This window comes from Simochromis diagramma, unplaced genomic scaffold, assembly GCF_900408965.1.
Source record: "Simochromis diagramma unplaced genomic scaffold, fSimDia1.1 OVJJ01000355.1, whole genome shotgun sequence".
NCBI classification, from domain to species: Eukaryota; Metazoa; Chordata; class Actinopteri; order Cichliformes; family Cichlidae; genus Simochromis; species Simochromis diagramma.
Window position 1 is genome coordinate 426,672 of NW_024387174.1, and position 24,759 is coordinate 451,430.

Consider the following 24,759-nt stretch of genomic DNA (forward strand, 5'->3'; position numbering starts at 1 on the left):
AAAAAAAATAAAAATAAAAATAAAAAAAAGTTACGGAAAACACACACAATAAAACTTTAACACAACTTGGCACTAAAATAACCCAACTCGGGTAGATTAGACTAAAATAAAACAAACAGTGCCCTCTGGTGGCTGAACTGCTGCATTGTTGGCTGAGTGTTTTGTAATTTTCCGAGTTCTTTTGGATGCAAATCCTTAAATTATGAGGCTAATAAAACATAAATCATACTGACACAACTATTAAGGACACATGGAAACAAACTTGAATCGGATATTTTCTATGGAGCAGTAACTGTAATGCTTAAATCGGTTAATACATGAATTATACACTTAAAAAGCAGCTATAACAATTTTATTGACTTAGACTAATTTAAGGAACTCGGGATCTAATAAGGGATTTCTCATAAAACAAAACAAAAATCTACCAAAACTAATTGTGAGTACTGATTTAGACATGATGAGAATCTGTGAACTGTTTAAAACGGTCTTTACCAGCCTTTAAAGGTTATTTTTAAACTACTTTCTTTAATATCCTTACAGCTCTTTGTTTCCATCTTTTCTGTCATCATTTAAGAAAGCCTGCTGGGACGCCAGCGTACTCACTGATTATTGACCCTTTCTGTTTTTTTCCCCCAGCTCAAAGGCAGCCAGGAGCCCAAGGCGAAGAAAAGCCGTCGGACTCACACGGTTGAGCCCAAAGAAGAAGTCAGTGTAAGCAGCTGTTATATATTTTCTGTTCTTTGGCTGCAGACTGATTTATAACCTGATGCTATATGCTAAGTACATGGCATGAGCGTGAGGGTGGAAATATTCTGATTTGGGGTTATGTAGAGGGGACACATGACATCTCACTAAATCCCAGCAAGCTGTGGGTGCAAATGTTGTGCAGGAAAGTGAAGTAAAAGAAATGAGTGGGTTCTTCAGGGCAGTGATCAAAAGCAGACTTTGAAATCCAGCATGAACCACTTCAGCATCGCTTGAAGCGATCCGCAGCAACGAGTGGGTGGAAATTTCTAAATCAAGAATGCAAAAGCTCCTCGGTGGTCGGAACAAACATTTGCAGACAGACGGGGTTTGTGCTCAAATTGCTTGAAGTTATTTTTGAGGAATAATTTTTTTTTCTCAAAGAGAAATCCAGGTTGATACTGATACGTCAGATTTTGTCTGTCCTGGATTGGAGCTGCAAGCTCTCAGCTCTCATGTTTTCTGGTTAGAGTGGCTTACAGTAGTTCCTGCTCAGCTATAACCAGCTGCAGGCCAAGATGGAGGAATCTGTGTGACAGCTGGCACAGAAGCATCCTGCTGTCACTTCTTCTAAGAGACATCACATCCTTTCCCTTAGGACCCGGAGCCGGAGATGGAGGCCGTCAGCTCCAGCCAGGAGATCCCGGTGTCGTCGGCACCGCAGCAGCCAGAAAAGCTGTCGGTGTCCACGCAGACCAAGAAGGCCAACGGGGGGTCGCCGCGCACGCTGCATCGCGGCACGCAGACCAACAGCGATGGCGCCTGTCAGAACATGTGCCACGAGAAGTACACCAAGGTCTTCAACGACGTGAAGGAGATGATGAAGGCCGACAACAAGAGGGAGACGGAGAGGGTCATCAGAGAAGCTCTGGAGAAGGTGCGTTTGTATGAAACGACTCGGGTTTGTCTTCTAATGATGGAGAGCACTTTGGACCAGTTCCAAACGTAAGTGTGCGTGTTCTCTACAGCTCCGTGCAGAGATGGAGGAGGAGAAACGCCAGGCGGTGAGTAAGGCGGTGGCTGGAGCTCAGGCGGAGATGGAGAGGAAATGTAAGCAGGTGAAGGAGAAGTGCAAAGAGGAGCTGGTGGAGGAGGTGAAGAAGCTGGTGGCTCAACACAAACAGCTCATCTCCCAGACCAAGAAGAAGCAGTGGGTGAGTTCAGTTAACCGAGAGCTTAAAGTGTGCCTGAATATAGAGAAGATTTCTTCTTTTATTAGTTATAAAAACGCACAAACACAATCTTCAAAATTTTTTTTTTTTGTCCAAGATGATTTTCACAACCCAAAGAAATCCCAGTGTCAGTGATTTAAAACGCAGATTTAAGGTCATCACAAGAAAAAACCTGGAACCAGTGTATTATATATGTTGTTGTATTATTATTATTATTTTTATTATTATTATTATTATTATTATTATTATTATAGCTCCTTTTCCATTAGTACCTACTTGGAGCCCCTCAGTTCGCCGCTGTCTGAGCAGGTACTGAAATGTGACGGCGTCAGCCTGCATGCCACCGATTGGCTGGTCAGCAGCGTCACTCAAGCAGACATGCGAGCGTCTGGTTCTCTAAACCGCCATTTTTGAAACCCAGCTACGAGGGAAAAGGCTACAAAAAATGACGCCATGTTCGCAGAATCTGACGAAAATTCACAGACAGCAGCGGGTATATTCTCACCTCGACGTCCACCTTTGCGTTCGAGCCACATATTAAGTCGTGTTGCTATGACAACGACCACATTAGGAGGTACTAAATTGTAACGGAAGAACAGTCGATCAGAGTTGAGTCCTGGCGAGCTGTGGCGAGTCGATCCGAGTAGGCACTAATAGAAAAAAGCAGCTGAGGTCTTGTTTACCTGTTTTTGTTTACCTTTGGCTGTTTCCTGTGCCTGCAGTGTTATAACTGCGAGGAGGAGGCCATGTACCACTGCTGCTGGAACACCTCGTACTGCTCCATCAAATGTCAGCAGGAGCACTGGCACGCCGACCACAAACGAACCTGCCGCAGGAAGAGATGAATGAACAAGCCCCGCCCCTACCCGACCTTACACAGCACGCCATTGGCTCAGTCCTCGCCTCCTCCTGTCAGTCAGTGTCTACAACAAACACAAACACTCTTCTCCCTCCTGCTTCTCGACTTGCCTTCCTGAAAACTTTGTGGACCCGATGGTTTTTTGTGCGTGCCGAGCGGTTTTGTTTCTATTATTTAATGTACCCATTGTATTGATTTTACTTTCTACGCTTTTATTTTTTCTGAACAGTGAACAGTTTGTTCAACAGCATGGCTCGAACGAGTTATGACCTCTTGTTTTTTTTTTTCTTCTTCTTTTTCTTTTTTTTTTTTTACTGAAGTGCTAATTTTGTGTTGGAGAATGTGTTATTTAAGTGTGTAGGAACAGGTGAGCATTAACTGAATACATTTTATTACCTGACTTTTTAAAAGAAACCTTTTTCTTACTGTAAATGCAGCAAAGCGCACGCCGTCGATCCTACAGAACATTTAAAAAAAGGTACCGTAAGCACCATCGCAGCATCAGACTGACTCCGCTTTCATACAGAAAACCGATTTAAAAAGAAAAAAAAAAACAACAAAAAAACATTAAATTGTGGATTAAAAGGCTCGCTGACTTTAATGCAATTTATTCTTTTCACGAATCGATTGCGGTGGATAGCACCTTTTACCATTTTTATCGAAAATTTTATTGTCCTAAAGTCACTTATTGGGAACAGGGTCAAAAAGTCGGCTTTAAAAGATGCCGACCAAAAAAATAAATCTTCCATGAGAGATTTTTATTGTAATTATGCACATTTTTGGTTTCTTTTTTTGGGGGGGACTGGACTGTTTTGTTTGTTTTTTAATGAGTTGGATGAAACCAGGAAGTTTTGAGTTTGTACTGAAGCCGAGGAGATGTACAGCAATCTTTCCTGAGCTGGATCTTAGAGAGGTTACATGATTTGACAGTTTTGTTGTTGGGTGGTTTTTTTTTAGTTTTTTTGTTTGCACATTTCATTTTCTTAACAACCCAAATGCTTGTAATATTGCCAAAAAAAGTCGCACCTTTTGATGAACCTACCTGAGAACATCTGGCGGCGACTCCTCTCCTCTCTTCGCCCTCCTGCAGTGTATTTAAAAAAGGAGAAAAAAAAAAAGATGTATATTTTCCGGAGCATCATCGGTGTCATTTTTCTAGTGACGTACACTCGAGATTCCTCATCATTTCTTCTTTTTCCCCCCTTTAATCTGAAGTGACTAGCTATGAGACTCTTTCACTGCGTATGCTGTAGTTGGTGGTCGGTGCCTGTTTCTTCTTCTCATCCTCTCACCCAGTGAGGCCACATGCATGTAGATAGTTTCATAGTTTTTTCATTCATTAAGGGAAAACAAGCAGGAAAAAACGACCAGACGTCTGGTCTCCATAAAGAAGTGATAATGGATGGACCAATATAAAAAATATGCAAATATGAATGATCAAACTTTTTCTTTTCCTCCCCCTGTGCTCAGTGTTGATGTCTAATTACGGTGCTTAGAATCACTTTTTTTTTTATTTAAATTCTTTTGATGGGGCAATAAAATTGCCAGTTTTTAATGGATTTTTTTTTTGTTTGTTTGTTTGACTGTTTCTTCAGTTATGAAAGATGAGAGAAACTTGCTTTACCCCAAGTTGCCTTTTTCCTTTAACATATGAAAAATAAGACGCCGTGAATTCTCACATGGTGGGCAGCCCTGTAGTTTCAGTGCTGTTGGCTGTGAACGAAGCCTCCATCCTTGTATGCACTACGTGCTGTGTTTTAGCAGTCGAATGTTTGAAGAGATCAGCTTTCTCCAACAGCAACATGCAATATTTGTCCCAATGATCACCAGCTAATCAGGCTGTTACACTTTATTCTTTTGATTTTTTTCAAATAACAATAGAACATTTCTGTAACCTTTTTGTTTGTTTGTTTTTTGTTTTGTTTTTTTAAAGACAAAAAATAATTGTGGGGGTTTGCAGCTGTGAGTCATGAAAAGCTACACCAGTAGAAAATATAGAGCTGAATTGAGTTTAACAAGTCCGGTAAAGTGCAGTGAACACACCGACTCTGTTAAATGGGCCCGATTAAGTAAAACCCATTTAACAAAGAAGATTTCTGATGTAACAAAGTGGTTAAAACTTGTTACTGTGCTGGATGTTTTCATGTTTGTCTTCTTTATGAAACATCTGAGCGGTGCAAAAACACTGTCATAGAATCCTTATTTAATGTAGTAATTGTGACAAAATGCAACAACACAAACTAAAACTGAGCTTAAAATAACCTCTTCACTATAAAGTGCCTGTTTTGTTTGACCAGTTCACACAAATACTAAATAAACTACATACTTCTTACTTCTGTTACTTAAAAAATTTTTTTACAAAAACACTTTAACTTTAACAAAAAGGTCAATTTATTCACCAACCCTCAAAAAACGATTTGGTAATCAACATTTACTTTGTGATCTGCACACTTCACTGCATGCTACCATGTAGGGCGACATTTTTATGAGCTCTTACTTTTACCTTGAACAGCTTTTATTGTGAAATTGGAGGAAATGCATTTCATTAGCAGGAAGTTTGATGGGTAGACTGGTGTAGCTTTTACGTTTCTAAGAAATTAATCAAATCAAGATCTCGAATGTCTGCAGCAACAATCTCAAATATAACTTTTAATGATTTTAATTTTTTTATTTTTTTTATTTTATGATCTTTTTGACTTTTTTGTGGGGAAACTGCATTCGGTGTGGAACTAATCAGGAGACACAATTAAGACTTCGTCACCAGAGACGACTAAGATTTGTTGTCCCTGTGCAGTAGTTGCTCTGACAGATTGAAAGTGTGTAACACACAGACACAGCCTCACTAATGAGATGAATTCATTGTTGATTTTACCGTTTACTGAATTTGTTGATAATGAACCTAAACCGTGATTTTTGGGCTGCCCACTATTAGAGAATTTACGGTAACGGTTGTTCCTCTGAAACGTCCCTCAGACATGAAAACTCATTAAATCCTTTATGATGTGATGTGTGCGTTACTCCTGTCATGTTCTCATAGCTCACAGTTCTCATCTTCAGTGCACTACGTGTAAATAAAACATCCTTCTGTCCCCTCCGCCATCTTATTTGTACATTGTAAATGATTTTTTCCCCCCTGCGGATGACTGTTAGTTGTAGTTTTTTACAATCATATCAGGTGTGTGTGTGTGTGTGTGTGAGTGTGAGAGAGAGAGAGATTTAGTTATTGTTCTTTTAAGCTTCTTCAGTGTGTCTCAACATTTCAGCATCTCTTTTTAAAGCCGACCGTTTTCCGAACCGGAGGCGGGGTTTGTGTTACACGTGACCTGCGAGGCTGCAGCTTTGATTTTTATTTTTTTTTTTCTTATTGTTTTTATATTTGTCCATCCAGCCATGAAGCTTTCGACGTGATTTTTATGTTAAACCTTTCTTTTTCTGGCCACGTGTAAAGCTTTGATGCCATTCCAGTTTGCATTTCTGCTTTTTGAACTGCATGAGTAAAGGTGTACCTCCAGCTCCTCGTTCAGTTTCTTCCCCTCACGTAAACAAAAGAAAAGGCGTGATTGCACTCCTTCAGAGTAACGCAATATGACAATGATTTATATCCCCCCTCTCGATGCTGTTTTCAGCTTGAATAAGAGTGAATCGATCAAATTGTCCAATCATATTTGCCTTTTCGCTGTTCTTATTTCGGGGTATTTTAGTACATACTGTGTACTACATGGATCCTCTTTGTACTTTAAGTACTTTTAGCAGGAATAAAATCAGTGTAAAGGTTTCTTTGTTCTCACTTCCTGTTGTTCTGTCCATATGTAAACTTTTACTCGTGGCTTAACATTTTCTATGCTCTTTTGTTTTCTCCCTTTTTCTTTGACACTTTAGCTAGCAATATGTATATAAATATATTCTATGTGCTAACATGGAGGAAATAAATGTATCAACAAGTTCTCCAGAGTCCGTTTTGGTTTCTTTTGAGGATATGATGCATTTCATAATGCAGGTTGTATCTAAGAAAGGCATTTTTACTTTAGTTTAATATTGTTTACCAGTAATCAGTTACTCTGTCTGATGCTGATTAACTGTAAATAGTTCCCATTTAAAAATGACTGTTTCTTTAAACTCAGATTTCCAAATGTGGCTGAAGGAAAAACCAACATCAAGACATTAAAGGTAAGAATGATATAAGTGATTCCCACGTCAGTAATATTTAGGTGATCAGTATTAAGAGTTTAGATAGCAGCAGTGCACAGAACAGCAAATGTGCAGCACTTTGCAAAACCCTTGGCCCACCGCTCATTTCTTTAGACTTTGCTTTTGGTTTGGTTGCAGTGGTTTATTGAAATGAAAATGCACTATAAAAGACTAAAAGAGTTTGTACGATTCTAACGAACTTGGAAGTCTTTGTTTGAACACGTGTTTGGTATGACCACCTTTATTCTTCATCATTACCTTTTGCTTTGCTATCCAGACGTGATTTTACTGCACTGGAAAAGTGTTTGGGATCACTGTCATCGTGAAAATAACCCGATGGTCGTGCTTGGTGGACAAAACTGAGTATAAAATTTGTGTTCTTATTGACGAGATCTCGAACACCGCGGGCTGAAGCAGCAAAAATTCACAACCGAGTCTCCTGTTTTACAGATACTGTTGTACCTTTTGTCCTGACGGTGATTTGAACCAAACTTTCACGTTTGGATTCATTGTTCCATCGTGATGTAGTGCAACTAATAAGCATTCACACATTCACACTCCAATGAACGCATCGGAGGGCAATTTGGGGTTAGTATCTTGCCCAAGGATATTTGGCATGCAGAGTGGTGGTTCGATTCCTGGCTCCTCCAACCTTCCAATCAGTAGCTGATCTGCTCAGTGTTGCCAACTTAGAGACTTTGTCGCTATATTTAGCGAGTTTTCAGAGCCCCTTAGCGACTTTTTTTCTAAAAAGCGACTAGCAACAAATCTGGCGACTTTTTCTGGTGTTACTGGAGACTTATGACGACTTTTTGACGTGAAAGCGCGTATCGCTTTCACTCTCAACCGTGCCAAAGCGCTCACGGGCGGAGGATAGTCCTCCCCCAGCTGCTATCAGGGCAGGAGATGTTCACCCATGCTTCCAAACTGCAAATGAATCGCTTATGAGCAAAGCCGCTGCTCCGCACTGACTGTAACGCAGTCAGTTCTTCTTTTACTGTTATGCTGTTTTGTGGATCACAAGGTTTAAAACTACTTATATATATACACACACACACACACACACACACACACACACACACACACACACACACACACACACACACACACACACACAGTAACTCCACCAGAGTGCCAATCTCGGGTCACTTTTGCCAGTCCAGGCCCGGATAAAGGAACAGGGTTGGAATTGTGACATTAAAAAAATAATAATTGCTAAAAGAAATTTAATTTGTAGTTCTAAATAAATTCGAAATTCGTTTAAGACGTTTTTTACTCACTCTGTCTCTTCCACGATGTTATTTCTCTCTCCAACAACAATGTAGGTTACAATTACATTAGCATGACCAATTATGCAAATTAGGCGATGACATCATTTAGTGACTTCTAGCGACTTTTAAGACAGCCAATAGCGATTTTCCTTACTGAGGAGTTGGCAACACTGGATCTGCTCCACCACCTGAGCCACAGCCACCCCAACCGCTATCCGATTGTTAAGTGATGACGTGACGAATCCTACTTCCGGGCCTAAAGCAGTCTGCGTTCAATATGGCTTTTGTGTTGCTAACATGTTTAATGTTATGTGTTTTCTTCTATTTGATCTCAAGAAGCTCCTAAAACAGTCAGTGATCACTGTTGACCTCCCTCGGCTTTTATTACTGCTAATCATTTATTTAAGCTCAGTTTTTAAAACCTTAGGATGTAACTACAGCCCAGCCCATGCAGCAGTATATGAATGACTAACCTCGTATTGTGGATGGATTATCTCAGTTGTTCTCCTGGCTGAAGTTTGGTCCTTTTACAGCATCCTGCCATGCGATTACATTTGTTCCTGACCACCGAGAACACTCACGTTAACTTTTATCAAGTGGAAAAAAAAGTTAGCTTGTTTATATTATGCTAACATAGCTGTGTCGCTAGCGGTCACGTAGCACATCATTATATACCAGCTAGCCCAACTTCAGTAACCCTACAAACGTCACTGCTGTTTAGTTTTCTGTCTTCATTTATGCTGGAAGTGATAACAGAGCTGTACGTTTTAATTTGTTTCCAAAACCCCGCAGTCAGGACATGCTATATTGTATTTAGATAGAAGCTAGTGAGCTAACTTCCTGCTAACTTCTAACTCCGTTAAATGTCAAATTCAGTTTTCATGGATGCCTGGATGTTAAACTCAATTGTTACACCTGGTAGAGCAGAACGCTGATCATTTTATTAAAGATGAAAGACTTGAGACAGTTTTTCAACTCTCAGTAATGCCATAGTGATCGTTTGATATATGGACCTGCAGCGGAGTTTAGGTCCAGACATGGCTAGTGACGTCAGACTGAACAACCGGATGGTTGGCGTTTTTCATGGATTGAGGAGGGAACAGTGTTTTAGCAACAAGCTGCTAGCAAAACCCACAAGAGCACCCCAAAAGATAAAGGCTCTTTGCTAAGTTGTGTTGCTGGGAGAACTGTAGCTCAAGGCCACTTTAAAGAATTAAACATGTTTGTCTCCAAAATACAGAGCGACCTGCGCGACTTTTGCACAATACTATAGTTTCATGTTGTATAGCTTCTCAGATGTAATTAAGAATGTGGAATATTCATGAAAGTTTTCAATCAGCAACATTTTAAAACTCAGGAATCACCGTGTGTGATGCATACAGCAACAATGTTGCAGAACAGTAAATAAGACAAAGATCGAATTCTTGTCAAAATTGTTGAAATGTTTATTTAACTGAAAGATTTTATGTCAACTCAAATAAGACATTTTTTTAACCTTAAAAAAAGGGACATACATTTTGCCGATAAAAGAAAGGAAAAACAAACTCTGAAGAAAGTGCTTTTTTTACTTAAAAAAAATCCTGGCATTGAAACTAGAACATTCTCCGCCAAAGACGATGAAGAAGGCCCCCCTGCTCCGACCTCCCCGCAGCTCTAACGAGTTAAAGGGTCTCTGGCAAAAACGCCTTTCTTCCTGTTGTGACATCACTGTATGAGCCCTGATTGATCAGTCCGTGTAAAAATATGAAGGACTTCCCACTTTGATATTTACAACTGCCACTTTGGGGTGATTCGCCTTTTCCGAGCCGGAGGTGATAAAATGAGTCCAACGGGCGCTGCTGATGGTCTGTCTGAAGGAACGTTTCGTTCCAGCTGTGAGAGTTTGAAAAGCGACAGATGTTCCTACTTCTGAACATTTTAAAGATCAGTAAACCTGTTTGTTCCCAGAGAAACGTGACGCGTGAAGAGTTCTGACCCAAAGGCGCCAACCACACCAAAAACAAGCCTGTTGTAATTTCCTCTAGTCGCCACTAGATGGCAATGAATCTCCTGACTCAGATGATGAAGGCGTTTGTTATAAATTATTGGACTGCATTAGTCACGAGATCTGTAGTTCCAAACTGAAGTGGGCTAAAATATAAACACAGCAACATGCTGATACTAGTGCCAAATATCGATATTTTTAGTGAAATACTTTGAATCAGTCTTCATTCTCCTGCTGATGCTTATAAACGAGGGGAACGTGATGCCGTATGCCACACACTTTATTGTTACTGTTAACAGCAACATAATGTGCCACTATCATATCATAATTTACTTTTCAATCCCCGCCTCTTAATCCCTGCTATCAAACCACTTTCCCACTCTCATGGTCTGTCTGAAGGAAATCATGTCTTTGTAATTCTTGAGAGCGATACTGATATTTGAGGATTTAACAAACAGATTTCCCTTAACATTCGCTGTGTGTAATTTCACTATTCTCCAGCCCGGATCAGCTGACTCATCCATATGTATGGAGGGCATTTCTCCCACCTCTTCTTTAATTTTCATGGATCAGTATATCTAAAATGCTCCTACTGATAAATTTGTCAGGATCTAAAATTTACAACTTTACTTTGAGAGACAGTACGAGACATTTAGTCTTTTAAAATGATTAAAAAGTCAACAAAACAAAGTTGTAGATGAATTTTCCATTATTTACTATTAATCTAAAATGTTCACATTAGCTACAGATATCATGATGACATCGTTACTGCGATGAACTTCACTGTAACATCGTGACAGCCCTGACACTCAATGCTCTCCATCCCCTTGTAGGCAAATAATTATCCCTGTGACTGAGCTGGAAAAGTTGCCCCAATAATAGATGGAAATCTAAAATAAAGGCAAATTCAAACAGAGCAACATTTCAATAACACCTAAACTTCTGATTCTTTACATTTCTGGCAAAGTTTTACTTTCATCCTCTGTTATTAGAAAAAGAGCCGACTATAAAAAAAATAACTTTTGGGAACTTTTAGGGATTTGTTTTAATATTTAAGAGCATAAAAACAACGTTTCTGTTTATTCCCAGGACAGGATCAGAACTCTTCACACGTAAGCTGGAATAAAACTCGGAGCATCGCTTTTATAATTTCCATTTGACCGACACATTTCAGACCAACGTGCAGACGCACGGCCCCTCATGCTTCTGCTTTTGTCTGGGATTAATCCTTACGCTCATCTTCAATATAATCTATAATCATATATTTCTATTTTCAATAATAGGCTTGATGTGAGTTTGTTTCACTCAAGATAATACAATGCTTTTTTCTTTTTCGTAATATTAGCAAATATTCAAGAGCAAAACATTCTCGAATGTCTCGTCATATACTTCTAACAGAGAAACAAAATAAATTAAATCAGTTTCTGTTTGTACATACTTACATGATATGAATTTATGTGTTTAGCTTCGGTCGAAGCCGTTAGTTTGTACGGAAAAATAAACGGAGTTGAAGGCTGCAGCTGTTAGTATATGAAAATTAGCACGCCGACTTTAGCTGAGATGGGGCTTCAGAAAAATAACGATTCCAAACAAAAAAAGAAAAATATGAAAGAAACGTACCTCATCGTAAAACTGGGGGGCGGCTGCGACGCGCTCCCCTCAGACCCCGCCCTCGTATCAAAACATATGTCGCACTTTGTAATGGTCGATATCGTTTAGGTTTTTTTTCTCTTCGTGTGTAAATATCCTTTTCAAAAAAATAGCCTAAGGAAAGCAAATAACATGAAAATAGAGAGTGAGCCACACGCACTTTAAAAGCCGGGATCTTTCCTAACGATTGTCCTCTACTGCTGCGAGTTTTCCACTTTTCGGTAAACAGTCGGCACGACCCGGGGACCGCACTTCCTCTCAGACTGAGTATGACCTGAATGCAATCTAGATGCCAGCGCTGGATTCTGGGAGCTAGTTTGCAGCGGTTACGCAGCCTGGGAGTAAGCACCAAAATTCAGGGCAAAAAAGTCGACCACCTCCTCCCCCTCGTGCCGGAAACTCTGCCTCGGCTCCGCTTTTCCTTCCTTCGGTCTCTGGAGCAGAATTGTCTTTGCATCTTCCTCAATACTTCTTCAGCCACCAGGGGGCGCTACATGTTGTAGGCCACATAGATTGGGTCCAGCTGGTCGGCCAGGAAGCCGTCCCGCAGGTGCATCCTCTGCTTCTCCCCTCTGGAGTTGATGGGGATGACGCCGATGTCCACCACCACCACCACGCCCACGATCAGGTAGTGCTCCTCCAGCACCACGTTGGTGACGAGGGGGACCAAGTCCAGGGCCTCCTGCTCCGAACCGTCCAGCTCCACCACCACCACCAGCAGGTTGGTCCACGTGAACACCGCGCTGCGGACATACATGACGAAAACTTGAATTCTTGTCACCCCAGAAGGGGCGGAGTGTGTAATCGACGTGTTGGCAGCTCTCATCCACAGCATTTAAGATATCACGTTCAAATTTGGTGTGACAGCAGATTCCAATAAAAGCTCGATGGAGGCAAAACAAATGTGAAAACCTGGAATAACTTTATTCTTCAAACTTCAAGACAATGTGCTAGGCCTCGGGGGACATGAGTACCTAGGCTGGCGAAGCGTTTGACCTTGAGTGTTAGCGTCCAAGGTTAAAGTTGGTGAAAAAAATGTCAAAAAACCACATCGAGTAACATATCGTACGGAAAGGCGTGGCGAGAGCTGAACAACAAACTTTTTTTATTTTTTCATAAAGACACTATAATGTCATAATTGGCTGATGCTCACCACTCTGTGATGCTCTTGTGCGTCCTGATGACGGAGGTCTCGATGTCGATGGGGTGGTAACGCATCCCTCTGAGTTCCATGGCTTCCTCCAAAGCGCCGACCACGTACAGGGCATCGTGGCGCTCTGTGGACACGAACAGATTTCCTTTCAAGCCACCATGCTTCGCTTTTAGATTAATGTACGAGTTATAAGCTTACGAAGCTTTTAACGTGAACGGTCTTCCTGCACAGATTAAAGTCACGAAGTAAACTCAGCGTTTTCTGCAGATGTCTGAATATCTGACTGTTATGAGCTGGAAATAAACATTTGAGTGTTTTGATCTCAGCAGAGAGAAAGAGCCAATCACGAGGAGCCGGCAGCACTTAAAATCAACGCTGAAGCCGTTTAATCGTTTCCTCCTCGTTGTTGTGCGAGATCATTAAAGGTCAGCCGCAGCCCCATTAACCACGTCGACCGTGTTCGACGAACGGCCCGCCCTGACCTCCGCTGGCGTCGGTGAGCTCAGTCCTGCGCAGGAAGCCCAGGTATCCGGTCCGAGCCCAGACGGTCTGCGTGTCTCCAAAGCTGAGCCTGGAGTTGAAATGGTCGGACTGCAGCGCCTCGTCCCCGTAGACGGTGAAGTAACCGCTGGCGTTGTGGCCACTGTGCACCCAGATCTGCAAACGCACAAATAATACAGCAGAAAATAATCACCAAGGGATTATTTCCTCTATAAAAGTCAAACAGATGTGGACAAACATCCATGTTTTCACTTCATCTTGTCATTTCCACTTGCAGAGCTTCCAGGAGAAAACAAACATAAGGCCCGGGGGCCAGAATCAGCCCTGCAAGGACTCCAATCTGGCCCAATGGAAAATGCACAGGAGGGGGTACATTTTGAGCTTTTTTCACATGTTTTACAGCTTTTTACTGATAAAGACCCCCCCCATGGCCATTCATGCTAAACCAAAGAAATGAAGTAATAGATAAACTATTAAATGACAGAAATATTCCTGTTTTCCACCATCTACCAAAGGAAACTTTTTAAAAAACCATTTTAGTGAATTAGACAAAGAATATCAGGCGCACCTTTTCTACTGAAATTGGTAAATATTAGGTTTAATTGATCAAATTCAATGAGTTTAAAAAAAAAAAGTAAATATTTCAGGGATAAGATATCAGATGGTGCATAAAGGCTGTCTGGGTCCTGCTTCATGCACTTATATCTTTTTATGGATGCAGATATGAAAGTTGAGTCTCTTTTGTGTTCATTTAAACAGATAATTCAAAATAACCCCCAGAATGGAAAGACTTCGAGGACTTTGATGCTCAAACACGATTGGTCAAAGGAGCTTGGAGCAAAGTCCGAAAACCAGAAGCCTTTTTATTTTCACGTACAAATATCTGTTTATAGAGAAGACCATCAAAGCTCAGACAAACCTCTCCCAGATGTGACTCTCCCATTGGTCCCTTGGTCTCTGGGTTGGCGATGATGATTCTGACCCCCGGCAGGATCTGCTCAAAGAGAGAGACGCAGATCGAGCAAAGACCAAAAACAGCTTCTTTGAAAAAGTTAATAAACGTTAAATTGAAATAAAACTGACCTTCCCGGACTCCATCAGTGGCAGGCTGTGTGGCGATCCCCGCTCTACGAGTCTGACCCTGCAGAGCAGACAAACGGGGACGTTTCTGTTAGTCGGCTGCGTATTATCTCTAATCAACATCCCATAATCAGGATTCTGGACAGGATCTTAAATCTGACTGTTGACCGCTAACGGCTAATGTTGATGTGATTTAAAACAACAAAAACAGAATTGTGGGAAAAAGCTGAAACAGTAAAACTAAAAATAAACCAGGACGAGTGGTTTGTCAGACTGCAAACACGGAGAGCCTGTGGTAGACTCGGGCCAGCTTAAATCAGCAGTGATTACATGTAATCATGCACACTGACAGTTATATTTATACACAGCGGGATTGCACGGCCCTGCTGCTTCGTGCGCTGCGACTTTTCTGTGTGGAAATCAGCAGACACAGGCTGAGCACCGTAATGACGGGCTGCATCAGGGAGCAGGAAACTGCGTCTGGGGAGCTTCAGGGATGAGTAACAAGCTCCTGACGAGTTCAAATTAATGCATTTTTCAGTTTGTGCCGGTTTCTTGCTGGTCGTTTCGCCGTTGTTCCTTTAATCCCGCAGGCCCTTCTCGTCAGAGATGTTTGAATAAGTCCGAGTCTCGCTTGTTATCTCGGATGTGTTTGTCCATCTTCACCAGCTGGAAAACTGACAGCGTTTCTCCTCTGAAATCTGACACTAATGTTGAGCCCTGGCTGGTTCATTAAGAGTCAGAGCTGTCTCTCTGGAAAAGCAGCAGTCTGGCAAAACAAATGGCGGTGTTACCCAGCAGGAAATGTGACTCAGACTGGGTTTGATGGGTTTTAAAGTTCACCCCTCTCACACTGTGGAGAGGCTGTGAGGGTGACAGTGTGCATGACACGCCTGAAAATGTCATATTGTCTCAGAGAAACTTCCAGCTTCTCATTATATTCAGACTTTTTTACCGTCAGCCTGCAGCGATGCTTCTGAGCTGCAGAGAATAAGCCTCGCATTACAATAACAATCTTTGCTGAGCACTTTATTTATTCTGAGAGCGCTCGCCGAGTCGTGTTCTTTCATTCACAAACGTCCCGCTGCTTCACATTCACAAACTTCACGAGCGAAGCCGTCCGGCAGAGCGCTGCGGCGCCGCTGAAATCCCGCAGGACACCGGCTGAAGACTTTACAGCACAGAATAGACTGTGTCCGTGTGAGAGTCGACGGAAAACAGATTCAGTGCATGAAAACAACATCTAAAAAATACTCAAGGCTGGTGTTACCGACTCCAGCCGAGCACGAAAATCCAAAATGTTACAGAAACTGTCACCAATAGGGGAACTTCTGAGTTACAGATGCTCTTTATCTTTTTAGTTTTAGAGTTAAGGCCACTGTAAATACAAACGTGCTCTTAGTGAGGCCTCAGTCACACAGGCCCCTAACAACCTCCCACTGACGGGGAAATCTTCATCAGCTGCTTGATGAGCAGTTTCTGACTCTCACAAAGTTAAACTGGACACATGGAAGATGCTGAGAAGCAGTGAAACAGAGGACGGTGAAACCGGAGCCCGACTGCTGCAACACACTCTGAATGTGTCTCCATTTCCAGTCTGCGTCATGCTTCTCAGTTTCACTACTGCTTGGAGAGCAGTTGGCATCTTTCATGCAAATTACTGGTGACCAAAGCAGTCGTTAAGAGGTTTCAGACACCGAACATCTTTCTGCAAAAGTATCTGTTAAGCTTCTAACAAAGCAGCAAGGACACTTACCTGTCATGTCGCAGCGCCCTCATATCAACATAAACAGTTGTGGGGTCAGGTCCTGAGGTGCCCTGAGAAACACCAGCGAGAGAAAGTGTGAACACCACAGACTCACAAAACGTCCTTTTTATTCAACAAAGGCTTTTTATGCAAAAATTGCTACAGCTTATCGACTCCTAGCAGACTGCAGTGGATGCTGTGTGGTCATAAAGAAAAGCTTTACCTCCACTGAAGGAGGGACGTAAATGTTTTGGGTGGGAAGGTGGGAACCCGACCCTCTACAGCAGGGGTGGGGAACTCCAGGCATCAAGGGCCGGTGTCCTGCAGGTTTTAGTTGTTTCCTTAATCCAACACAGCTGATTTTATTGGCTAAATTACCTCCTCAACAAGTTCTCCAGAAGCCTGGGAACAAACTAATCATTTGATTGAGGTGTGTTGACCCAGGGTGAGATCTAAAACCTGCAGCACACCAGCGCTCGAGGCCTGGACTTCCCCACCCCTGATCTACAGCATTTACAACAGGGTGAAACAGCAGTGATTGTAGAAGGAAAGTTAAACAATTTAAATAAATGCACATCATCAAACTTTCTGCAAAGTCAGATTCTACCTGATTGACATGCAAACGATAAAGTAAAGAAGGGGAAAGTGATTAGTAGCTGCAATTATACCCGTGTGACGACCCACCCAGGACAAATTCACTGTTTCTAAAGTACACAGTTGCACAATACATGCATTCAGTCAGATCTCTTTGTGCCGACTACTGTACTCTGAATGAGTGAAATCACTGAAGAAAAATTAAGACAGAGAAAAAGGACGAGATTAAGGATGCCCCCCCCTCTCCGACCTCTCTTCTCCTCCATCCATCCCTCCATTAATCCAGGATTAAAAACCCACCACCGGACACACAGCGGCATCCTGGGAGTCTCACGCCCACACACCCACAGTGCAAAAATGCAAACGCCCTCTCTGAAGAGACTTCAGGCAGTGACCGCTTCAAGAGTATTCAGTGATTTATTGGCAAAGGGAAATTTGATTGGAACAGGCAGAGCAAACATCCTTTGGTGCTGGACTCACACCACAGAGAGGCACATGCACATGTATCCTTGCACTGTCACGTGTTCGTGATTTCTGGGAGTTAGCTGCAGCACTGAGCTGCTGCGGCTAACGAGCTTGTTGATAGCAGCGGAAACGTCTTGATGCATTCTCAATCATCCAGGAAAGTCAATCTCCAAAAGCTGATTCTGATCAGCTGGACGTAGCGTTTTGTGGGAGAAACGTTTCGTCACTCGTCCAGGCGACTTCTTCAGTCTCAGCTGACTGCAGGTTTCAATCTTATAAACAGCACATTTGCATAATGACTGAAACCAGCCCACTGAAGGAACAATGGGCTGGGAGGTCAGTTCCTTAATCTTAATTATGCAAATTCTCATGACCATCTACTTTACAGTCTTAATAATCTTATAGATCTGATAATTTTTTACTACCCTATTGTTTGGTGGTTCCTTTCCTTAATTGTTTTATAATGCCACTTGCCTTACATCTGTCTCTTTACTCAGTCTTATGTTATTTATATGCAGTAGTTTTATGGCTACAGCCTCTATGCTTTTTCCATATAAAGGAAGATTTTCTTGCATGTTTCTATGATGAAAAAAAATCGAGCCATACATGCAAATCAGAGCAGAATCATAGACGGAAGAAGAGACGTGAAAGCGGGAGCGGGTGACTCCAGATAGAGACGAGGGGCGTCACCCGCTGATTACACTGGAAGACAGTCTCCTAATGAGTCTTTGGTCTTAATCACTAGCTTTCTTTGGTGTAGCATTTTATAAATTATGGCCTAGTTTAAAGTAAAAGCAGGGCGCGGCTAGCTTGTGATTGATAAGTCACTGTTGTCTGGGGCTCCTCTCCAGCCCAACTAAAGGATCTAGTTCACAAATTTGTGGGTTATAGCAGAGTGGCTATGCTGCTTTATTTGATCTATTCTAAGATGGATTTTATTGCAAATGTTCTGCTGTTTGTTCTTTTTGTTGCTGGGAACAGAACAGATGTCAATCATCTGTATTTATAATTCATCTGACTGGAGACGCGTCAGCTGTGAGTAACACATCTACAGATTTGTGGGGTTTTCTCCTGGAAAGTGTAATAATTCATCTCATGTCAAAGTTCAGCCAAAATACTGAGTGGGCGAAATCCACAGAGTAAAGCTGCTCCAGTGTCCCTGATATTGACTAAGTGCCGTGAGACCCAGCCAAGCGTCTCTTAAACTTAGATCTAAAGCCATCTGATGAGAGGTGTGCTGGCAGGCAGTGGGGTGGTGATGGTGGCGGTTATCGTTGTTGGGCGGGGAAGGTTGATGGTGGTTTCCTACCTGGTCGGCAAGTTTTCCCAGCCTGTGAGGCTACAGCAGCAAAGAGGGGGCGGAGGAGGAGGAAAGTGAAGGGGTAGAAGAGGAAGTAAAGAAGGAGGGAGGGTGGAGACAAAACCAAGTATGAGAAATGTGGGTGGGGTTATGCACAAAACAAGGAAGTAAGAAAAAAATGTCAAAAGGGTAAAACTCAGAAAACCAAAACAAGCAGTAAGAACAGAAAAGAGTCTTCAGCCAAATGTTAGTCTGCTCATTTAAAGCTGCCAAACAAAGTTAAAGCTTACAGTAAGTTAGTGTGTGACGATTTCAGTGTTACCACTGTGTTAGCGTGCGAGTCTGCAAATTAAACTCGCTGACGATTAAAAGGCTAAATTATATTAGAGTTTCATATCTCCCCATTAAGTCTGTAAAATCGTTATAATATAATAACTTTTCTAACAATTCGTTTAATTCCTGACGTGGCTGAAAGCTGCAAATCAGATCTGAAATGTAAAAGCAATGATCAGCTTGAAATGGAGGATGGTCCTGAACCTGAGACATACAGGAAATGAAAAACCGCTCTGCAGGTGAAGAGAATGACTTTTTGTTTTTTAGTGTCCAACCCTCCGACTGTTCCGGACGAACGCCGCGCATCTGCAAAAACGGCACATTCAGACGTTCTTGCATTGCGGTCCAAACACTCTTACAGGCTTCAGCTGAGCAGGAGTTGCAGAAATCCTTCAAGTGATAAACGAAGCTGTGAACAAAACTGCACTTCAGCGGAGATCGGCTAGATTTGCTGACTGTTAAAAACTCGTTAAAGGCTGGATATCTGTGATCTTTTCTTGTGGGGAAATCAAACATCTTCGACTTGTTCTCGGTGTTTACCCAGCAGACCTCGAAGAAACAACAGAAACACCGAGCACAGAAGAACTGCTGTGAGAGCTGCTCGACATCACACTTTGTAAAAATATAATTTTTCATCTCATCTGCTTGTTTACATCCACTTGTGATGAACATGAATGACCTGTTTTGGAAAAAGAAGAATAAGGTGCACAAGTTGAAGTTTACGAATTCCCGCCTGGGCCGTCCGTATCCAGTAAGGGTCCTGGGCTAGACCCCCCCATGTCTAACCAAGCCTACCTGAAGCAGTAAGTCATACCGGCTCAGATCAGGCGTTGAGGAGCCAGGGCACCCTGAGGAAGTGGCTACTGGAACAAGAAGGCATCACTGGGCAATAGACGTGTGTTGGAACGCTACTACACAAGTAACCCCAGCAGACGGCGTTAAATTGAATCTTTGATACCCAACAGAAGGGGTACAACAAACATGCTACGATGATATCATCACCCCCACCCCGAGATTGGGTACCAAGCCCCAAGTGATCGTTGAGTTACAGTAGGATAGGTTACCAATGCAGCACTACGGACAATACCTGCTAACCAGCTGATCTATGCTGCTGGAGGCTGAACTTGGCCTCTGCTTGAAGAGAAAGCGTTATGTGTTACCGTGTGGCAGCCATCAACAAGCTTTTGGCCAAAAAAGTTGGAGTAGATGTAAACTTCTGACCACATCTGTAGGTCTAAGACTCTTTAAGCTTCGCTCAGGGGCAAACACTAAGAGACAGATATTTTCAAATGCTGCATCTTCAGTCATCTCGACTCTTCTTTGATTTCACTCTGATACTCAGATCTGGGACGCACCCAGTACCAAGGACAGTGGTGTAAACGTGCCGTTCACCAAAGATAGCTCAGAGCTTATTATTCAGACCTCACCATACAAGCAGTCCCACAGGTACTGTCATATAAGGAAAAACATGAAACACAGCAGTCGGATGAATAAACCAAACCAAGCCAAACAGCTTCCTCTGACTGGCTTTCCCAGAAGATCTCACTGGAGGTGATCAATCCGTATTACTGTAATCACTTTACAGTATTTTATACCAGACAACAGACTGAAGCGCAGGATCAAACGTTCATATTCCATAAGTTTTGTTCTTTTTCAAATTTCCAAGTATGTGCGGCTGTGGCATAGATCCTCGACAGGTGAAAAACAGGAAAGCTCCACATACGTTCTTTGACGTCTTTAGGAAAAGATTCTTTAAGATATCACCGTGCTTTGTACCACGGTGCCTGAAACGTGACGCACGTCTGCTGGTTTACTTCAGCTGGACTCATCAAACAGTTCAACATTTCTCCTACTCCATCCTGTCAAGGTGTAACGCATCAGACCGTCGTCTGCGCTTGTGATGGACTGACAGTGACGACCATCTGCTCAGCCGAATAACGGACAAAATCCTTCTTGTACCTCATGGATTAAAGTGGACGAGCAGTTATAACCACAGCCTCTGTTTAATGTGATTTATCTGCTGTTAAGTTGAATTTCCCTCATGTTCATCCGAGTAGGACAGAGTTAATGTCGTTGGAACAGATATTTGGGGGGGTTTCCACCCAGTTTCACACTTTTCTACTTAATGCATAATAATTTCTGATGTAGGGATCAGAGAACTGTGGTTAATGGCTTAAACGCAAGAATACCCTTGTATCATTAAATATGAAAGGATAAATTCTCTGATACCCTAAACTCTGCAAAATCTCAGGCTGCCTGATCTGCACATACCGCACTCATGTGATGAAGATGATGTAAATCTTCCTTTCTCAGTTACAAACTTCTAACAATGGAGTTTTTACATGTTTGAGTCCTCGTTTGAATCGGATCTTAGTTTTTGTTAATGAGAAACTTGTTTCACATGTACCCAAGCTGCAGATGCCACAGTGAGGGTTAAGGGTGCTTCCTGCAATTCTTTCTTCAATACAGAATATTGAGCACAACCGCTAATAACATGCCTGTCCTACAAAAACCCCCCAGCTATGTTCTTAAACGTGACACCAAGAAATGCTCGAAGGCAAAGCAGAAGCAGGAAGTCGGACAGACCTGCAGGCAGATTGCCAGGTTGACCCTGCAGCCGAAGGAGGTGCTGACGGCTCGGGGGTGGAGTCCCAGGTCCTTGAAGAGTTTGGAGAAGGACTGCGTCAGGGCTATCCTGGGACGCTCCTCTGCTACAACCACGCAGGTCCTCACTCGAGACAAGTCCAGCCCTCGAGCCTGACGGGGCAGAAAGGATTTCACAGTCAGAAGGTTTGTCGGTCGTTAAATTCAACCAAGGTTTCCGTGAGACGGAGCCGCCCGCCACGCTTTACCTTCAGCGAGTCCGTCTGCAGGCCGAGGCCTTTGGTGCAGAGCTCCATGACGCTGTAGGAGCAGAAGGTGTCGCGAACTTTGTACTGACTGACGGCTGACAGCCAGAGAGCCGGGTTCACTTCCAGCTCGGACGGAGGGATCAGGATGGACTGGTGACCTGAGTACACACTGCAGAGAGGAGAGCGCTGAGTACGGCGGGGCTGCACGGTTACATGATTAAAGATCTACAAACATGTCAGTCATGAATACAAAGGAAAACACAAACTAGTGATTATTAATTATACTGAAACTTAAAGAGCAGAGAAAACAGAAACAACCTGGTCATATAAAAGCCTCAAACAGGAACATTCAGAAAGTAAGAAATGCTAAAAACTTCCATTTTAGCTCTAAATAAGAACTAGGAACTACGATTGCCGACCTGCAAAGGCACCAGAGGACAAAGCCCAGGCCGCAGTACGGGTCCAAGCAGATGGCGACCTCTCTGGACGGGTAAAGCTCACACTGCAGCTTGATGGAGCGGCAGAAGGCACTGGTGGCTGTGTGAGACATCTGCGGGAGAAAATCTCACATGAAAATCTTCTTCTTTGTCAGTGCACTTTTTACTAAAAAAATTATGGAAGTAGGCTCGAAAACTCTGTGCTGTTTATTTGTTTCAGTCAGTGGAGACCTGTGGAGATCGTCTCTGTGCTGCTGGGAGGTTTTTCAAGCAAAACTGAGAATCAGCTGTGGGGTTTTTCAACTTGGAGCAAAGAAAATCCAAAGGATGAAGACAAACCTCTTTCACTGGTTGAGATAAAAATGATTAATGAACTAAAAGTGAATTAATTAGCATAACAACAGTCTGGAGGCGGCAGTGGCCACGTGAACTGGCGGTCTTGTTTGCGCCCATTGTGTTTCGGCACCAGTTGCATCGTTAATATCCCGGCTTTGACTGATTTGCTCATTAAGCACAGTGGTTAAACATAATGGACGGGAAATTTAGCAGCACACGAGAAAATACGCTGGCATTGTTTCCTCCTGTCCTGCTCTTTTTGTCATTCTGATTAGTGTGTTTTTCTCAAAGAATTCATTAATGAGGCGTGTGTGTGTGTGTGTGTGTGTGTGTGTGTGTGTGTGTGTGTGTGTGTGTGTTGCATACACTCACAGCTGGTGTGAACAGTATGAGAATTAGCATTTGTGGCAAACTGAGCACAAAACAACGAGCAGAAAAGAAACAAAGACACGATCGCACCATGTGAAGCTGTGTGAAAGTAAGAAGTGGAGGTTTGGTTTCAGGTAGGAAGGTTGGTGGTTTGATGCCTGGCAAAATTTGACATTATGTGTCATTTCATCACAAACGTGTCAGTAGATAGATATGTTCCTAGTGATCGGAGGACTTAGATCCCAGACACAAGCAGCAGGAGTGAGCTTCCTCTGGACTCTCTCTTAGAGACGGGTGAGGAGCTCAGTCACTTGGGAGGGACTGAGCGCACAGCTGTTTCTCCCCCGCATCGAGAGAAGCTGCTTGAGGAGGGTTCAGACCTCTGATTAGGATCGCTCCTGCATGAACTGTTTCAGGCGTGTCCCGCTAGCAGGAGTCCTCGGGGTAGACCCAGGACAAGCTGGAGAGGTTTATATTTCTCAGCTGGGACTGTGGACATTATCTGGACTATCTTATCAGGAAAAGCTGTCTAATTAAATGATTTTGTTAGTTTGTGACATTTTCTGATATTCTTTTCGATCAGCAAAACTTTAGGAGACGAAAAGTTTACAAGATAACTTCTTTTACTGCTTTAGTTTCTTTCGATTTTATGGAAACAGATTTTTAAGTTTACGTTGTCTCTCTGTGAGCATCCGCAGGCAGATTAGAGGCCAAACAGGAAAATGACTTCACTTTCACTCAGACGCACACACCAGATGAACAGCAGCAACGAGCTGAGCACAGGATGGAGGTTTGTTTTACTGCAGTGAATCAATAATCACTTTAATCTTTAAAATGTCACCACCATCTATCTGCTCCCCTCGAACAGACTTCCAGGCTCCGCTGCACAAAAACACGTCAGCACTTCCTCCTGTTTTAAGCTTTTCTTCAGCACCACACGAATAATAACAGAGTAAAAATCTCTTCTTGATAGAAGAAGAGTTTCAAAATAAAAGTCTCTGGCTCTCCTCCAAACCATGTGTTTTTTCTGCTGGGAGTAACTGGAGCTATGCTGCTAATGTGGATAAACAACATTAAATGTCATCATTAGCTGTGCGTTGGTGTAAAAGCACGAGTGTGTGAGTGTGTGCTTACTTTGACTCCAGCGAGCATGCCGGTGGTGGAGACACTGAAGTCCAGGTAGGCCAGGGTGTCGGGGTTGGACGGTTTATACAGCAGAGGAGGTTTCTTCTTTGGCAAATCGTCTAAAGGAAACAATCAATTTTCTCACGTCAGAGCTGATGAATTATAAAATACGCAGCTTAGTGTTAGTTTTATTACTCAGTCACTGTTTTTTTGTTTGTTTGTTTTTTTATTCACATAGATCACCTGTTCATTAACCAAACTGTGTTTAATCACTTGCAGGGTGCCCTCAAATAACACATCGCCTACCTGTGTCCATGACAGGAGGCCAGGTCCGGACATCCACGGCCGCCGAGGCTTCTTTGGACCTCAGCAGTTTAGTGATGACCTGCGTGGTCATCACGCACACCGACCGGCTCACCTGCACGATTCAGCGCGCACAGATCATTCATAAAAAACAGATCAGCAATAACTGAACGACTCCAACAGTGCGGAGAAATAATCGCTCCTCAGCTCAGCTTCACCTCCCGTTATTCACACGATTCATCCGTTCACTTTTTCTTGGGCTGGTTTAATAATAATAATCTTATTATAACGATCAC

General features: G+C 42.7%; 2 protein-coding genes and 1 long non-coding RNA gene across 11 annotated transcripts in view; 2 read left to right on the forward strand and 1 right to left on the reverse strand.

The window, feature by feature from the left end:
* zmynd11 (zinc finger, MYND-type containing 11) overlaps positions 1-5,148 on the forward strand; it is a 29,364-nt gene extending 24,216 nt beyond the window's left edge. For all 5 annotated transcript variants that reach the window (XM_040049490.1, XM_040049489.1, XM_040049493.1 and 2 more), the window contains 4 exons: positions 637-711; positions 1,343-1,621; positions 1,713-1,898; positions 2,639-5,148. In XM_040049490.1, coding sequence (XP_039905424.1) covers positions 637-711; positions 1,343-1,621; positions 1,713-1,898; positions 2,639-2,761 — 663 coding nt within the window. In that variant the 3' untranslated portion in view covers positions 2,762-5,148. The remainder of the gene's footprint in view (positions 1-636; positions 712-1,342; positions 1,622-1,712; positions 1,899-2,638) is intronic.
* LOC120744900 overlaps positions 1-6,718 on the forward strand; it is a 30,505-nt gene extending 23,787 nt beyond the window's left edge. The window contains exon 2 of the long non-coding RNA XR_005698481.1: positions 5,951-6,718. This is a non-coding gene — a long non-coding RNA (uncharacterized LOC120744900). The remainder of the gene's footprint in view (positions 1-5,950) is intronic.
* A 2,937-nt stretch (positions 6,719-9,655) lies between these two features.
* Positions 9,656-24,759, reverse strand: part of dip2ca (disco-interacting protein 2 homolog Ca) — a 192,307-nt gene continuing 177,203 nt past the window's right edge. For 4 of the 5 annotated variants that reach the window (XM_040049481.1, XM_040049482.1, XM_040049483.1 and 1 more), the window contains 12 exons: positions 24,467-24,578; positions 24,170-24,279; positions 22,313-22,443; positions 21,894-22,062; positions 21,628-21,798; positions 18,718-18,747; positions 16,359-16,420; positions 14,606-14,663; positions 14,442-14,516; positions 13,504-13,678; positions 13,022-13,145; positions 9,656-12,611 (listed from right to left, as the gene is read on the reverse strand). In XM_040049481.1, the coding sequence (XP_039905415.1) occupies positions 12,359-12,611; positions 13,022-13,145; positions 13,504-13,678; positions 14,442-14,516; positions 14,606-14,663; positions 16,359-16,420; positions 18,718-18,747; positions 21,628-21,798; positions 21,894-22,062; positions 22,313-22,443; positions 24,170-24,279; positions 24,467-24,578 (1,470 nt within the window). In that variant the 3' untranslated portion in view covers positions 9,656-12,358. The remainder of the gene's footprint in view (positions 12,612-13,021; positions 13,146-13,503; positions 13,679-14,441; positions 14,517-14,605; positions 14,664-16,358; positions 16,421-18,717; positions 18,748-21,627; positions 21,799-21,893; positions 22,063-22,312; positions 22,444-24,169; positions 24,280-24,466; positions 24,579-24,759) is intronic. The other variant, XM_040049480.1, reaches the window with a different exon arrangement.